Source organism: Morone saxatilis, unplaced genomic scaffold (assembly GCF_004916995.1).
Source record: "Morone saxatilis isolate NCDOM2014 unplaced genomic scaffold, NCSU_SB_2.0 Contig22, whole genome shotgun sequence".
Taxonomy (NCBI): domain Eukaryota; kingdom Metazoa; phylum Chordata; class Actinopteri; family Moronidae; genus Morone; species Morone saxatilis.
This window is the reverse complement of record NW_023339785.1, coordinates 14453967-14472358: the sequence shown is the minus strand read 5'-3', so window position 1 is coordinate 14472358 and position 18392 is coordinate 14453967. Positions and strand designations below refer to the sequence as shown.

General features: G+C 43.3%; 2 protein-coding genes across 2 annotated transcripts in view; both read right to left on the bottom strand.

Moving 5' to 3' along the window:
- Window positions 1-13962, bottom strand: part of LOC118333989 (protein diaphanous homolog 1-like) — a 74958-nt gene extending 60996 nt beyond the window's left edge. Inside the window, exon 1 of the mRNA XM_035669811.1 lies at window positions 13076-13962. Within this exon, the coding sequence (XP_035525704.1) occupies window positions 13076-13174 (99 nt within the window). The 5' untranslated portion in view covers window positions 13175-13962. The remainder of the gene's footprint in view (window positions 1-13075) is intronic.
- Window positions 13963-15790: 1828 nt separating this feature from the next.
- On the bottom strand, window positions 15791-18057 carry LOC118333733 (small integral membrane protein 32-like). The gene is made up of 2 exons (XM_035669512.1): window positions 17396-18057; window positions 15791-16997 (listed from the first exon to the last, which is right to left on the bottom strand). Exon 2 carries the CDS (start codon window positions 16961-16963, stop codon window positions 16622-16624), a length of 342 nt encoding a protein of 113 aa, XP_035525405.1. The 5' UTR covers window positions 16964-16997; window positions 17396-18057; the 3' UTR covers window positions 15791-16621.
- Between the last annotated feature and the right edge of the window lie 335 nt (window positions 18058-18392).

The window sequence follows — 18392 nt, the reverse complement described above, 5'->3', positions numbered from 1 at the left end:
CATTTAACATTTAACAAAATGGGAGCTTTCGTAGCAGATGAGTTGAGAATTTGTAATTAACTAAAAACAGACACACTCCATTTGAACTGTGCCTTAGCTTTTTTACAGAACTGCATAATTATTCACAAGGTGAATTATGGGGAAAGCACTCAACACAATAACATGAAGCAGAGTTAATGTTAACTGCTCAAAGCCACATTGTCTCTTAGGTTAATAAATAGCACAACCCTCTGGTCAACAGCTGTTACTGCAACCTGAAGAAATGCATGTACACACACTACATCACACCAACTTAAGTGACAGAAAACAGAACAACCGTGTACTTAAAAGTTCACAAAAAGCAACTTAACGCTCACTACCATTATTGTTCAACTTTAACTTTATAAAGACCTATCTACAATAATTAACTGAACAAAAAATAAAAGCAGACGGTGGAAAGTAGAGCCACAGCAACGTCGCCTCCAAACAACACAGTCCCAATCTGAATATGAAAAGCATCGCTGCTTACATTCAGACTGGACATATTGGGGACGAAGAGACACAGATGAGGACGAGGAGGGAGGAGGTGGAGGAGGAGGAAGAGTAGGCGGCAGTCCCACACCAGGTGGTCCGATAGGAGGAGAAGAAGTGATTGCCGATTGGTGGTTGGGGGTATCAATCCCACTGGTTGCTATCAGTGGGGGTCCTGAGGGAGACACAAGCCCAAGCTAATGTCTCAGGTATATTGCAGGTATGACAGTGAGTCTTTGGTTTCAACTACTAAAACTTTTATGTTTGACAGTGAAGGGTGAAGGTGGAAGGCAGCAATAACACCTGTTCAATGCAACACTTCAACTTATAATCAACAATACATTTTGCATCTGATTTACAGAAAATCGGAAAAAACCCTAAAGCAATGGGCAGAAGAAGCCACAATCTAACTGCAGTGTTTTTATTACCTTTTTGTTTTCCAAAAAAAAAAAGAAAAAGAAAGTATATTGGAGTGAAAAATCGGTATGGTCATTAACTCGTATTCATGTAGCAAGAACAAAGAATGTATGTAAGAGATTCCTAATATTTGTATTTACAGATCATTGATTGAAGCTGTCATTGGTAATCACATAACAGCTCACTTTCAAATTTAAGATGTACAAAAGAGAACTAAAGAAAATATCCACTGTCTGTTTTTTTGTTAGTGTATGTGGAACAAGTGCAAACTGACATCTCAGACATAATCCAGCCTCAAAACAGAGAAGGTCGCACAACCAGTCTGGGAAAGAAATCTAATAACTTCCCTATTTAGATCCATACTGTTTTTATTTTATACTTTTTGGTTGGTTGGTTTGGTTGGTTGTTTTGATCCATATGAGCATGTTTTAAATTACACAAAACAGTCATAATCAGGAGACTAGGGCTGCACAATATAGAAAAAAATAAAGTAAAAATAAAAATCACACTGAACTACTTTTGATAGATGTTGCAACTGTGATATGATTCACGATAAGAATGATAACTTTTGCAACACAATTTTCATTTTCACTGAAAAATGCAATTAAAATCAGGAGAATGTGACATGTTTTCTTATGTCTGGAGATTTGTAGACCAGGGCATCTCTGCAGCACTACATTGCTACAACACTTCATTATAATGAAGCTTCTGCACATTTCGATTAATTGTTCCACCCTATTTCAGACATAATGTAGTCTCTACTGATAAATACTGTATACCGTAAAACTTGATTTCAAAGAAATGACAAGTTATGGATACAGTTAGGGCTGTAACGGTTCTGAAACAGAGACCGAAATCGCGACACAAAAGTCCACGGTCCTCCATAACCTCATCGAAGACCAGAACGGACACCCACTCGCTCCCTGGACTGTTGAGCTCTCGTTAAGACAGTTTAACTGCGGCGGTGGCGGCGGCCCGTGGGGTGGTAGCGGTGTAGGCCTATATCGTATTTGTATTGACAGTAGGTTATTCTAGGTCATTTTCCACCTTATTTTAGTGTTTATTTACTACTTTAATCTGCTCCCTTTCTCTTCTCCCACCACTCACACACAGCACACACACCAAGCCTGGACCTTCTGCTGCACTCACGGCAAACCACCGCCCGCTCGCTCGCGCTCCTTTCCTGTCTCTCTCTCCTGTGTGTCTCTGCTGACTTCTCCATCAGCAGTACGGCTTTCATAAACTCACCCCGCGATTCAGTTTTCAAGTGCCGCGCATGTGGCGTCCAAACCGAAATAACGTTAGTGGAGTGACAGTGGTGCGGCGTTCGACTGGACGCTCCGTAATGTAGGCATTTCTGCCGTATCCGCTTAATGTAATATCAGATAACATCTCTCTCTCTGTTTCTCTGCAAAATGGGGAAACGGGGAAAACTGCGGTATGAACTGAACCGTGGATTTGGTGAATCGTTACACCCCTAATATTGTCCAATATTCTATAATATAATATAATAATAAACCCTAATATGACTTTTAGTTAACACCACTCACCCCTAGAATGCAGGTTTGTGGGAGAGGAAAACCAAGGAGACAGCCACACACACATGCCTGAACAAATACTACAACAAAGGCAAAACGTCACACACCAACAACCGTACAACGCTGTATGTAGGATACAAAGGGAGATTCAACAGCACCAGTCTGAGGCTAAACCTGTAATTTGGAGAGGAGCAGGGATTATCCGAATGGGAAACGTTCACAGATATTTAAAAGAAGTCGATCTGAATAACCAACACTGAGAGCACACGATTCAATTATGCCCTCAGAAGACGAGAGAGAGAGAGAGGGGGTGGGCGGTGTCTTTGTTAATGTGGGTCAGGAAAAAAACAACAAAAGCACGAAAATAATACGGTCAACCCCCAACTACCACCTACATCTCCATCTCCCTGCAATATCAATACCGCCCTAATCATCACCAACAACAAAGGAGCTTGAAACAGGTTGTTTTATTCTCATCATTCAGAAGAGACCCAACTGTGGCAAAAAGCCTGTAAGTCAACAGTGTCAGTCAGAAATCACTTATTAAATAACTTCACATCTGATATTCACAAATCATATCCTAATGGCTGTTTTCACACCACCCTAGCAATCAAGTAATATCTTGCCAGAGCTGCAGCATTAAAGTTTAAAATAACAACTTTATACACCTACCTGAAATGTCACCATAAATTACAGAATGAACAACAGTATGGTTACAATTCGTTGGAGAGTCAATGCTCACAATGCTCACAGCCACAAGTACAAGTCTTTTTCAGGTAAGTGCGGAAACACAAGCCATCTTCCCAAAACAACTAGTGAAAGTTCAAGCAGAGGAATGCAGTTTTCTGCTGCCTAGCATGTAGCTCATCTCTCGCTGGCCCATCCATCTCTGGTACGTTATGTATGAGACAAAATGATATCTGGGTTAACAGTAACCATTAGCCAGCCGATTGTTATGTATAAATACGGGTGCATTCTTGAATTCAAGCTGGAATCTTTACGACGCCTCCAAACAGCCTTTGCGAGCTGCTTTGTTTCATGCTTCACAGACCACGGCTTACTTTGTACTTCTCAAAGTCATTTCAATTTAAACGGTTGTCTTGCATCTTAGAAGTGATGAGGTTGCCACGAAGCATATTTAAACTCTTCCACCTCCACAAACCGTCTCCTCTCCACAAGCGAAGCGGAGCTCGGCACACTTCGCAGGAAAAATCCCTGACACACAAGCGCAAGTTCACCCACTGTATACAAATCTCAAACGTTCACCTCCATATTACCACAAGAACTGTTATGTCACCCACACAACAATTCCTCGCTACCTCCCTCTTCCCCTCACATACTCGGTCCACTGTCCCAGCACACAGAGACTTTGCTGATACGCATGCATCATTGACTGCTCCTACTGATGACCACAGCCTTCTAAATCAACAGAGACAGAGGCAGGGTTTGTTCCTATAGTCGCTTAGAGGCCCACCGTAGGAACAGTAATAGTAAGTAATGAGAACTGCCTAAAAAAAAAAACATCACAAAGGTTTTCTCTCTTGTTAATGGGCGTTTGTGTGTCCCTGTCTACTTCTGCGTGTACCGCCACAATATGAATTCAGACGAGGGCTGGGTATCGTTCAAATATTTGACTCCGATACTGGTTCATTTACTCCATTGGTATGGACATTTGGACTTTTTTCAATACTCTGTCTATACTAAGCTGTGCCATAAAAGTATCAAAGTCAGGCACCGAGCCCTAAATCAGACAGAAGCTGAACCCCGTGAATCCCGGCCGTGTGGGCAAAGCGGATTAAAATATGTAAGTACGAATTGAACAAATACAACCTGGGTATGAAAAAAAACATTTTTAAAAGCAAGATGTTAACAAAATAACCTGTTCATACGCTACATTATCTTATTTGCCAATGTACTAAGGGTCTGCATTACCCAACAGCAATTTCCCAATTTTGGCATTAGCCTATACAAGTGTTATGGAGCTACGTGCACAAACATTTCTAACGTAGGTCCATGAAATAAACTCTGTACAAAGCCACAGTTCTTTTGAAAAGAGAACCCTTCGTATGTTTAAGCTTTATTTGGGATTTATCCACGTTTAACATGCCATTACCTAGGGTCTGACACTTATCTACCTATTACTGGGCTAAAGGTACCAAAGGCTCAGTGTTATATCTGAACTCACAGCGATTACAATGTGACTAATGACAGATTTCAGGTTAAGCTTAGTTTCCGACGGTCCTCGCCAAGACACAGCAGGGTGTGCGTGTGTGTCAAACAGCTGAATTTCTTCCACAGCTTTGAATGTCTGCTCCGTTCATAGTAACCGGCACTGTCTGCTGTCCTCCTCAGTTGTACAAGCAGCACATAGGCCCCTGCTGTTTACTGTCATGGTGTTGATGTACACAGACCAGTCTGAGATTAGCTGTAATCTGTCAGGGGTGGACTAGGGAGAGTCAAAGAGGGGGACTGAAGCTGTAATCCTAACTAAGCCCCCCACACACAGCACAGGTCACAGTTAAGAGCATTCATATCTGAAGGATCAGTATACAGGTCTGTCTCCACCAGGGTTTCTGTTTTATCTGATGGGATAGATTTTGAGGGCGCCATCTGAGATTTCTTCCACTACCCCATTACAATGAATGGAATTTAAATTGTGCTTCTCAAAGTATACAAAAAATGGAATTTGAAAAACTCACACAATGTCCTGATTTACTGTGTTATCTATCTCCAGTCTGGAATGTTTCAAACCTGTCCATTAGGCAATGATAAAACTCTGTTTTTTGCTCTATTTTCGCTCTATATTTTCACATTATCCAGGCCTCCAAAGATTTGTGAGCAGGCTGTGTGTATGAGTATAAACATATTTACTAGACCACCGGCACCTCCTTGCACAATGGATGGAAAGGAGGGAAGGAGAGCGATAAGGCTCTGCAATAATGGAGACGAACAAGGAAGCACCCTGTTCGCTATTTTTGCACAACTTCCTGTCAGTTTGAGAAATAATAACAGGGTGGAAACACGGACATGTGTATGCGTGTGTACACAGACAACACACGCAACTAGAAACATTTAGGAGAAGTAAGATTTAACAGTTAGTGTGTGAACAATAAGTGACACCCAGGAGGTCAGAGGAGTACACACACAATATGTCATATGTTACTTCTTCTTCATCTTTCCACTGAAGAACCAACAAACCCTGCTCAAAGTGGGGGCCACATTTGTGTAACTCTAGAAATGCACAGCGGTGGCAGTATATTTGAAGTGAAAGACATGAGGGTCAACAAAATAAGTGAAATATCATTGTCTGGACTGGCCTGTTTATTCACATAACCAGAACTTAGTGAAGGCCCTCGACAAACATAGAGGTGAAACTGACTATAGGTAAACAGCTCGGGGCAACGTGTGCACAGAATTTGTTGACAGTTCTTCTCTGAGGGGAAATAAACATGACACATCCCAGAAGTGACTCTCTGCTCCGCATGGAATACCCGGATTGTCTGATTTTTGACAGAAGCTGCAAGCTCGCGTCAAATTTCACGCTACGTCATTGTGGCACCAGACCAGAAGTCAATCAGTCAGAGGTAGGTAAGAGGAGACTTTAAGTGGAGAAACAAAACAATTTGGTTCCTTTTTAAGGACAAAATACACAAGTAAACAACGCAAGGCAGGCAACAAGCTCTGAAGACGCTGCGCAGATGCAACGTAAAGACATGCAGAGAAACAAAGAGCTCCTTTTCCTCTACAGCCTCTCTTTATCACACTAAACAACACAAGCATGACAGCATATTGCCTCTGAGCAAACACAGACCACAAGACATAATGTTATGTACAAACAATACACAATTAATACAAAACTCTGACAAGGGAGCACTGTTGACACTGATAGTTTCTCCTCAGAGTATATGCTTGCTGTTGACTGATCTAACTCTTCTCAGACACTCTGTTCAGCAGACACTCATTGTTGCTGCCACTGTAGGACTTTACCACATTCACATGGGTTCAGGAAGATAGCAGACAAACAGCCCCTCCCCTACAGCAAAAGCACGGCAAAACTGTATGTTGCTATGGTGATGTATTGTTTACAAAGAATGGACTATAAATAGATTATTAGAGTCTCATTGTCCAGATTGCTCATGTTCAACAATAAGTGTTGATGTCACGGCAACCGCAGTAATGAAAGATCGCACTACTGAGAAGTCAGCCGCACAGGATGGCAAGGCACCGCCACAACCGCATGTCATGTCACATCAACACATCATGTTGAGGATTTGTTAGTCAGATCAAGAAAGTGTCCCAGAGCAGCGAGGCCGAAGGGACTCGACACAGCAGAAGCATCTGAAACGCAGTGCTACTCACTATCCCTCAATTCACAGTCCAGGATTATGATACCACACAGGAGAAAGTCACATCTCCTCCGCCTCACTCGCTCTGGAAAAACTCCCGGCTGGAAACAAAACGCCGACTGGTCCACTAATTATCGCAGTTCGCCACAGCTGTGGCATTTGCGTCCCACGGCTGACCAATGTAGGAGTGATCCTGTTAACTAGCAGATTTCAGCTGAATATGTTAACTAACTGGCGACTTTAATCGGCTGAAATTTGCCAGAGTCACAGACCCAGGAAGCAGGAGGAGGGAAGGTGCAGGCTATTAGTACGAGAAGGTACAGAGGTTAAACACAGTTCTGCTGTGCCTCTTACTAAAGTAATTAGCAAAAGCGACAAAAATGGTGATAATAATGCATACCGTGCTGTTGAGCCACCCTAATCACCGCACTGACACCGTGACAGCGCTAGTTGATGGTAAATGTAGACAATTAAGCAATATATTTCTCAGTGCTTACTATATTGTCTGAAAAATGGCGGCAAAACGTATATATAAGCATATTTTACCCTTTAACACCAGGAGCCTAAAAATAACATCTGAAAAAATGCTTAATGCTGTCACAGTGGTTTGGACTAATGACACAGCAACACCAACTGTGCCTTCTGTGAATTTGTTCATGGTAGTGTGAAACTGAAAAGCAACATCTTTTACCAACTGCATGATCGCTCTTTTAGACTGTCAGGAAATCATCTGCCTACAGAAAGTACAATAGTTACTAAGAGTGGCTGAGACTAAAGATCATTTTTCTCAAACGATTAATCTGTTAGTCTATTTAAGAGATTAATCCTCGAATGTCAACAAATATATCAATGGACTAATTATCTCAGCCCTTAACTTTAAGCTGGGATATACATATATTGTAGCATAGTACATTTTCTGGAATTCCCATTCATAGATAAAATAACAAGTGCAAATGTCTCTTTTTAAAAAACTGAAATATACCTAACATTGTATACAGGGAGGGGTTCTGGGGTCAGTTGCTATGACACATTGGTCCCACGGTGTCAGTCCAATATAAGAACTGGGGGTAGTAGTCAGTAGTCAAATTAAAGTGGGTATTTTGTCTTGTTAGTAAAGTGAAGTTACACATGCACTGCGACCCTGAACTTATCTAGACATTACCTGGATGAGCGGTATGTGAGAACGCAAATGTGGGATCAGTTGGACCGGACATTAAACTGACTTTACCCTGCCAGCTCCCTAATACAAAGTCTGTGTAATGTCCGTTTGAACCCATGTGTGAATAGAGCAAGTCACTTTCTGGAGAATTCACAGCGATCGATAAGCATGTTGACGACATCTCATCATGTGACTGCTGCAAAACCGGAACAATACAAACATTCATGGGTGATTTCCGCAGAATACTTTTTACGTCATGTCTCCCTCCTCCTGCAGCAACCACTCAGGTGAAGGTGAGATTCCATTCTAGCTATGGTATTTCAGTACTGCATTCCTCTGTGTGCCTGCCCCAACAAATTGGCCCTTTTACTACAAAACTCAGCTCCCACATCCAGTCAGAACAGGCTTCAGCAAACCAAACAGTCCTCAGCTGAGCCAACAGCTGTTCCTTTTTGATCTGTAAAGCACAGTAAGGACAGAGCAAGCAGATGACACAGTGCATGTTAATCATTATGCCCATCCATGGAAGAGTATTTCAACAAGTGTCTTTATTCCACCTAAATACTGGTGTCTGAACAGAATGCTGGTCTAACTTGAAAGTGAATGACAACTGCTGTAAGCTAGGTATTTAAAAGTGTTGCAAGAAACCAATCCCAAAGCCTCGAAGAAGAAAGTCTCTGCATGTCAATCTATTGTCTCATGAAGTTCAAATGTATAGGGTAAACCCACATTGAATCATGCTGTGCATCTTGTGCATAAAACATTCATGTTGCACTTCTGTCCACATCTCATCAGTTACATTGTGTCCCACCGGGAGTTTTATCTTTTAAACAGCACCTGCAGATAAATCACTGACTTGGGGTGTGACCACAGGTGCGACGTGCAGAAGCAGCTTCCTGCTCTGTGATTCAACTCCTATCTACCCTTTAACTTTTTTTCTTTTAGGATCAACTCAGTATTTTAAGCTTTCCATACCCACGATGCCACCTGTAAGTTGTTATTATCGCTGACTGCAGCCCCATTTCTGTGCATTTTCTGCCTTCCTTAATCCCCTTATCAGCATTTCTCTTTTTTGGCCCCTTTCCCACTCTCTCTTTTGCTTTCTGTCAAACACTCTCCTCTTCTCTCCCTCTCTGGCTCCAGCTGTCCCTGCTCATTGACGGCTCACTTGCTCAGCCTTCCTCTCTAAAATACTCCCGTTCACTCTGAGCCAAGAGGCCCCTGCCACTAGCAGTCCATTAACCACTCCAGTTTCACGCTGGCACCCAGTCATCCTATTCTTCAGCTCACAGTATGATCTTCTTCCCCTGAGATGTAGAGAACAGGAAACTGTGTGTCTAGGTGCGTGTGTACTGGGGGAACAGAACACACATAAATAAAAATAAAAAAGGGCAAAAGGAGGCCTACTGTGCAACTTAGCAAATTTTTAACTACTCTACTTGACTCGGACTACTTGAGTCGGACTGTGTGAATAAAGAGTTGTGATCTGACTGGCATAATTCATGGCGTTATCTTTAATTAAGCATTTGCTGAGGTGGTTCCCCCAGGAAGTTGGTGCACTGCTGCACAAAGGCACATGCAGGCACAAGATTTTATGCTTGAAGGAAGGTTGCACTTATCTTTGCAATTAACCAGACCTTAAATGATGAACACCAACATGTCAAACTGCTTTCAGCACTTAATCCCATGCTCACTGGCGACGACTTGAGCAACAGCCCCCGCTAGAACACTGAATTAAAGTCAGACAAACCTTGCCACATCATTTTAATTGATGTTTTTGGTTCTTTTTGTTGTGACTGTGGGTTTCCTCTGCAGATGCATTACTTGTGGTGGCTGATATATAGCGATATGTGCTCTGTATCGAGGCACTAAAACTGTGAATCTCTGTGCACTAGCTAGAATACAATTACAAAAGGATTATGCATCTAAATGTTTTATTTCTCCACACTGGCAGTATCATAGTTATTAATGTCATAAACAACTCAATTGAAATCACTTCTATGCTGAGGTAGGTAGGCTGAGGTTGCATGCATGAGCAAGTCAGAATAAGACAAAAATGCTGCTTAAACACTTGCTTGAGGGTCCTCTGTTTGGTATCAACTACAACAGCGTGGCCTTCAAGTTCCAGGAAAAGAGCACAATGTGCATCAGATTTGCAATGTGTGTGTACTGCAAGCCATCATCTTATGCTGAGCTCATACAGTAAGGGGAAGTGCCATGAAGTGACAAGATGTCAATTTTCGTGCGAGGAGCAGCCTGTATTTTCACACCAGAAGCACACTTCTCTTCTGCACGCCAGTCAACAAGTGATTCTGCTGCTCTGCTCCTTTCTAAACACACTTAGAGCAGATCTTAACGAACAGCGGTGGTACTAGTTCTAATAATAGTGGACTGGAAGGAAAGGTGGGAAAATCAAAAGGGTTGAAAAGCATAAGATGCATAGTTTATCATTTATCAGAACCAGATCACTTATATCATATATGAGTCACATCATTTGTAATAGATGATCAGTGCCACATTCACTTGCAGCATGCAGAGAAAACAGACCAGACGCCAGACCTACAGCTTCAGATCGCAAGTGCTCCTCTGTCTCAAAATGATTCATTTGATCAGTATTATAAAACTGACAATATAAAATGTCAATAACTAGTAAATAACCAATCAGGCTCAGAGTAATGCAAAGATGTCCCAGAGGCCCCAAAAGAACATGCTCCAGTTACACAACTCATTCCAAATATTGGTTATTGTGTCTTAATAACTAATATTCCTTATCAGGGCCTGGGGGGAAATATTCCTACAAAAAAAAAAAAAAACAGATAACCTGCTAAACTCAAGATGTCCCAGAGCCAGAATCTGTGATCTACAATTCACCTTGTATCCCCAACAACTGTCCACGGCAGTGATCCCTGGCTAATCCACGCTGCGCCTGCCTGCTGAGTTGAGCCAGCCTGTTTATGTCAACAGCATTCATGGATGCTGATCCTGTCTGTCTCTCTGCGCCTGAAGAACACAGACAGCACTTCAGGGAGCACAGCTAAAATGACCTGCATTTGGCTTCAAACAAAACAGACGGATCACCCTAAGCTACAGGGATACCTGTAAGCACAGCAAATCATGTTTCACATTCCTGTGAAACAGAACTAGAGGTTACATGCCAAAAAACAACCAGTGTGTGAACTGAGGCACAGACACAGTCTGACAGGGGTTGGTGTTGGGGTTAGGCAACATTTGATGCACTGTTTGGTGACGGTGCAGACTATAAAGGGACAAGATCTGTCATTAATTCTCCATGCTGCAAAAAGCCATAGTACTAGTCTGAATGCCAACCCAGTTCACTGGCATTATTCAAACACACTGTACTTAAAACATCATCAATCCTGTCTCAGATTCAGCAGAAAAGGTGACTGTGTCTAGAAAAAGAGACTAAAACTGGATAACCCACCCACACTGCTTTATTCAGTCCCAGATGAGACAATGGAGAGACATTTAGGACAACACGGATGATTTTGAGTCGGAGTCCGAATAATGACAGGGAGACCACACGAGTGTCATTAAGTCGTACACGTTGCATTATGTTATTATCTCCGGTACGTCCACGGAGAGGCAAAAGCGGAGAGCGATAAAGTCACAGATAACTTAATGCCACAGACAAGATACTGGAGATGAGACAATGTCACACTGTAGCTCAAGCATGCCATCCATAATTCTACACCCCTTCACCTCTTTCTGAACTCTGACTGTGCTGTAACAAAAATCTACCAGAATGGACTCAAATGTCAGAGTCAGTCGTGTGCTGAGTTCAAGGACAGACCTCCCTCATAGACGTGCACTCACCCTCGAACACTGACTCATGTGTGCAATGTTATCTCGGGACATTGCACAATTGGTTTCTGTCTGTGACTCATGTTTACTTTTAGCCCTACCTAAAACTGAGCGCACATTGACACTACTGTCATATTGTGCCATTCGTTAGAAAACTTAATTTATTGTCAACCTCCTACAACTACTTCCGGCTTACATGCCCAGGTGGTCGCATCCACATGAACAACAACAAAAAAACAGAACAAACCGTATGTAACCGGGTGTGTTCATTCCTGCCAGCAGGATATATAAAACACCTTGTGGTTTAAATGAAGGTGGCTTCTAACTGGGACCACTAAAGGGCCTGAAAACTCCCTGAATGTAAGTGTGCATGAGGAATTGTTTACTCGGTGAACAGATGTGCCTTCTCTGCATCCTCTATGGTTACCGTTTGTCAGTGTGCGCAATATCAGTTTTCACCTGTTGCTAGACACGGCCAAGGGGTTAAGTTACGCAACAGTTTTTACCGGCGGATGACAAGCGTGGCTACTGATGACTCCTCCAGCTCTGCTCTCCTGGAGACGCCACACTGAATCACACATGCTGACACAGCCAGGTAGACACCACATGATGTCATAGTGATTAAGGCTTCTTGAGAAAATTCAACACGCCAATGCCACACCTTACCGTACAAAGTTTCATCTGTCTCTTAGCAGGTTTTTATTTTATAGAATAATAAGAACTTTATTTGTATAGCACTTCTAAAAACATGGTTTACACACAGCGAGAATACAATTTACAATTCCAAAGGACGATAAAATAAATTGCAAGAAATATGAATATAATAGTGTTTAGAATAAATATAGTAGTCCTCTATGTAAATAAAAAGTCAATCATAACTTATCATACAGTATGTGGTTGTAACTATGGTTGGTACAAATAAAATAAAAATAAATAAAACCAGTCATCTGTAATTTGTGAGCACTGCATAAGTTCAGCTCTATTGCACATTACAAGTCTTGCAAGTTGGAGGGACTGCTACTTCCTCATATGTTGACACCGACTTTGACCTGAATCATGAATCCTACTGGGTAACCTTTCCAGCTCTACTGGCAGCTGCTGCACAGCTTTAAGGAGGTGAAAGTAACTCCAGGTATGGTGGCAGTTTGTTGCTTTGTAGCTTCACTTGAAACTCGGGAGGAAGAACGTGTAGGTTAACCATCAGTGGAGTTGTGTGCTACACTTTTAACCCCACGTACCCGAGCATCATAAAAGTGTTAAAGTTAGACCTGTGGGATACTCACAAATTTCTTTTTCCCGTCTCCATCCTCATAGTTCTTCTTTGATTTCTTGTCCTTCTTGGGACCAGCAGCAGCGGCAGAATTCCCCGTGGGGGGATCCATATTTATAATTTAATCCGTTTCCTTGAATTGTGTGTCAGAATAAACCTTTGTGGCGGTAATATCCCCCGCACCAAAACGTAAAAAAAAACCCAAAGCAAATGTTTCCTCCGACGATGTTTCTTAACTTGAGAAAAAGCCAAACGTTAATTCAATTGGGCCTAAGCTAGTCTACTGGCTAACTAGCCACAATTAGCAGTGTTGCTAGTGATTTGGTAGAAAGCCAACTATACCGAACAAACCCCTCGCTAAGCCGCCTGTATGTCTCACTGAAGGAGGGAAATTCAAAGCACAGCCCCAAGTCCTCGGGACGAAAAGTACGAGGACAGCCTGTTGCTTTTATAAAACACAAACGAGTACTTTATTCTAACAGTCTCAACGTGTAACACACACCGAAGCTTTAACAATGTGAACTTCAAGTCTCCAAAGTATGAGGTTAACTAACTGTGCTAACGTTAGCTTTAGCTAGCCTAGCTCGCTTGGCTACAGTTAGGGTAAAGTCTCCGTAGGAAGAAAAAAAAAAAGGAAAACAAACTCTTCCCACTTTCACGAGTTGTTTCGGCGACCACAACACGGGCGACGGGTTGGTGTTACGGATGACTTGGCCCGAGCGCGTCTCCTAAATTAGTTTCCATGACTGCTACAAGTTTAGTTAACTTTTTAACCCCTAAATGACAGCGGGGAAGCGATTACGGCTTTAGCTCTAGAGCAGTCTTCCTGTTCTTCTGACAGTGCGGTCAGAGCTGCTCGGGGAGGCGCCTGCGCCCTGCGACTACACCTGAGAGGATTTAACTGACACTTCTGACATGACTGTACAGATCTGTGGGCCAGAGATCAGCACAGCTCCACGGAGGAGTCACACGGTTCAACCCTAACATGAGTAGTAGTTCAGTAGTCTGAATAATAACTATATAAATTGTCCAAAATCCCGTTGTGTGGCGTTTCCATGGCATCACTGTTCATGACTTGTGTTTAGAACTATCCCAGGGATGACGTAACAGCGAATAGCGCCTATGTCATATTCTAGAACGTTCATTCCACAAGAGGAGAAGTATAAAGCGTCCTGTTCTAGAATGTTCATTCCACAAAGAAGAGGAGTTTAAGTTTAAAAGGGTCAGTTTATACATGTAAAATGAGAGGTGTAGTAGAATAACCCACCAGCAGCAGGCAGCACAGGCCAGTGTATGTGTATATACACAGTGCACAACTACTGGCAGGTAGTAATCTCTCTGCACTGTGGAGTTCTCAAGTTAACAGTGCAAACGGTGGCAAAGCGGGTCTCCAGGGGCAGTATTGTTTTATTCATCACATTTAGCATTAAAAGCTACAGCCATAAGAGAGAATGCATTGCCTGTAATAAAAGACTGCTGGAGTGTAATTTATCATACAGCCCTTGCCACCGTTCCTTACTGTCTCTCTGTGACACACATTTTCTTCTCCTTTACTCTTTAAGTTTAGATGTAAGATTGACCAGAAAAACCTCCACTCAGACATCTAAGGTTTCACTCCTAGATATCATTACAGGCAGTTCATCTTATCTCACATATCACACACAACCTTCCCTTCCTTATTGAAGGAACAAGACAAGTGGCGCTGCCTCACTTCGGTTTCTGTTTTCTGCAGGTGTTTCTTTGTATTGCGTTAAGGTGATGTTTCAACATGTGTGGTTTAGGCACTTTGCCATTTTATACTGTAATAATCATACTGTGCAAACAAATAATTAGACTTTGGGCGCCACCAAGCGGTGGAAGGCGCTGCGGTGTTACCACAGTTAATACAACAGGAAGCAATTGGGATGTAGCTCACTTTTAAATTGTTCTCTAAAATTCACAACATTCACCAATGCAATTTGCACTGGATGGCGGTTGGGGTTGTGGTAAAAATATATTAAAATGTAGAAGGCAATTAAAGCAAATCAAGAAGCTATATAGCCCATTCTTCTAAATGATGCTGACTAAATTGACTCAATTCTTAGCCGAATGTCTTCCAAAAACAGCATGTTTTGGTTTAGGGGCTGCGTAATTTTAAGTCCAACACTCCAGGCAGATGTGGCCTTCTGTCCTCCCTTGCAGTGTCTCATCTCAGCTCCACTTAGATCCACAAGATAGTTTGATTACAGACAACAATAATCACTGTGTTTAGTTCATCAGGGGAATTTTACATCTCAATAGAAGCTAGAGTCATCGGATGAAGAGTCGGGGAATTATTGGACTCCAATTAAATTTTGAGATATATTGTCTAATTGGCCCTAAACTGCAGTGTTTCTCTTACCTCTTAGCCGTACCTGTGTGCACACACACACACTCACATACACAAACAGAAACAGGATTACAGAGATAGCCTCATCTGTCTGTCCTGGTATGTAAGAGATGTTTTCCGACAACAAGATTGGAGAGGATTTGCGCACCACCGGTGGCACTGAAACCGACAACAGTTTGGTTTATCGCACAGGTCTCATCATAAACTTCAGCCTCGAGTCTTCATTCTCCGGGATATTGGCGCTATAAATTGTGGGGGAAAGGTTAATTAAAGTGAAAGTGCATGATAAGGCTGGCGGCCCTGTGGCACTTGTACGCACGTATTATATGATTAACAGCTGGTCCTTCACATCAGCAGCTGCAGCATCATCTTCAGCGGCTTTATTCATAAACAGGAGGGTAGACGAAAAGACTGCCACTTCCAAGTATACATTTGAATATCTTTATATGCATATAGGCCTACAGTCTGTCATTTAATCACCATTTTACAACGGACAATAGGGTGGAAATTGTGTGGTGATTGCATTATTTCACAAGACAAAACAGTTAAGTTACAGATATACAAAATATTTTATATACAAACTACTGTAGACTCTTTCAAGTCACGTCTCCATTGGGGGGGGGGCAGCTTCATGTTGTCCGGGCCAGCGTGGAATACTGTGAATTAGAACCCCAAACCTCGGGGTAAAATGTTTAAGCAACTACTAACACAAGCTTTGGACAGTGTAAATGAATCAACCATTCGTTTCCAGAGTGCAGTGCGGGGGCCACAAGGGGGGGTTGGAGGGGATGGTGGATTTCCTTCATTAATCACCAGGAAATATATGAGTCACTAATCTGATCGGGAGGTATTCTGCTATCTCTCCACCTGCAGTAGCCCCATACACACCACTCATCTCCTCAAACGGCTCCCGGTGGACCGAAGTGCTATTTCTCTGGAATGGGGCTGGCGGTGGGCCTTGAAGAGACAAATGTGGGCAACATTTGGCGTAAATTACGCTCTGACTAATCATGTTAGGTTTTGTGGGGGGGGGATTCCGGGATATTTAGACCTTCCGGCGTGTCAGAGACAGCTAATAAAGGCAACAACTTTGTGTCCAGTACGTGCAGCAGCAGTTCAGAGGTGAAGTCAGTCCTTAACCCACCACGGGAGTTTCACTAGAGACCCAGATATTTGCCCTGGTGGTCTGGGCTACTTATAGGAGGTCCTGGCCTCTCTCAGCGACCTATCATATGGCATGGAGGCGAAGAAAGAGTTCCGGAGCTGACAGTTGATGAAGAACACAATGAGCAGCACCAAGAGTAAGAGCAGTAGGCACATGACTATGTAGGTGATCAGGTCCGGTTTGTGGAGCTCCCCCTCCCGAAGCCCCCCTCCCCCTCGCCCCGTGGTGGGTCTCAGGAGAGCGGCCACGCTCACCGAGCCGCCGTGGGAGGCGTTCAGGGAGGAGGGGGCATGCGTGGAGGACTGGGCCATGAGCACCAGGTCGAAGTCTGGGGTGTCGGTGGAGTTGAGGAGGATCTGCCTCAGCATGGCGCCTCACGGGCTCACCGGCTGCGTCTGTCGGCTGGAGGATGAAAAGACACGAAGAAGGTTATAGCCTTTATGCCCTTTCCTGTTCAGCCTGGGGGTCCTATCGGTCTGGTGCAACAACATGATCAAAAAAGAACCAGGAGTGATTCCTGTGTGACAAAAAACAGCCTTAAAGGATGGGGATATTAAAAATCTAATGATCCCAAAACAGGTTACCTTAATGTCTGACAAGGTCAATTATAAACTCAATGCAGTGGCACAGATAATCTGCACTGAATGTACAAATCACGTCATAGTGATGCCATAAGTGATCATGAAAACACCATAAAGTAGGCTGGAGTCAGCGTTAAGCCTACAAACTACAGATTCCAAGAAATCAATGCAGGTTTAATGAACCAAAGCACATGGTTCTTTGTCAAGGAAATTACTTACTTTGGTGTGCGCTGGGAAGAGTCCCGCAGGTGAGCTGGAAAAGACAAAATCGCGGCTCCGCATTCCTCGGCGTCTCCGGCTCTGTCTGCTCCAGCCCCGCCGAGGACGCGCTGTGGAGACGCGGTGGGTCGATAGCTTTAAACCTGCGCCCACAGACCATATGTCGCTGAGTGGGATATTAAAAGAGGCGCCTCCCGTGACATGAAATCGAACTGATCAAACCAAACGTGTCAGCGCAGATCAGGGTCCTAGTGAAAGGTTACCAATTCCACTTGTTGGCGTTTAAATCCAAGTCGTCCTGCCGCGCGTATGGCTTACGCTCAGGGTGCGTTATCGCAGGCTACTGTAGCGATATCCAAAATGACTCTAGGGTCTTTCGGAGGTGGTGAAGTTCAACGGTGATCGCTGGTGCGCACACATGTTTCCTTGTGCGTGTCGTGGTGCGCAGAACAAGATCGCCTTTGCCCGTGCGTACTGGACGCAGCTTTGTTTGTTCTTTTATCCAGTAAAGGGTCGATACGAGAGGCTACCGTCAGACTGCCCTTACGGGATTATCTTTTCACTTTGAATTAAATGAGACTAAAGGAGGGATTAAGGACGAAACACAGCAGTACACCGGTTGGTGAACAGCTTCCCGTCCCCATCCTGGGTTGCTTGTGTATGACAGCGGGAAAGAAGAGAGAAGGAGAGAAAGAGAAAGAGAGAGAAAGAGAGAGAGAGAGAGAATTGCAGATCAAGAGAGGGGAAGGAGGGCGCTGGAGGCACGTCACCGGACAGGGATGTGTGTTACTGTAAAGAAAGAGTTTATCTATCTATCTATCTATCTATCTATCTATCTATCTATCTATCTATCTACAGTATCCCTCATATGGTTTTCGAATGATGAGAAAAAGTTGACTCTGAGCCATTTCTGGGCCAGTGTGGGGAATGTCTCACACTGGGGTGATGAGAGAACAGGAAAAGGTGTGAGATTGGTGAGTGTGTGTAAGAACTCATA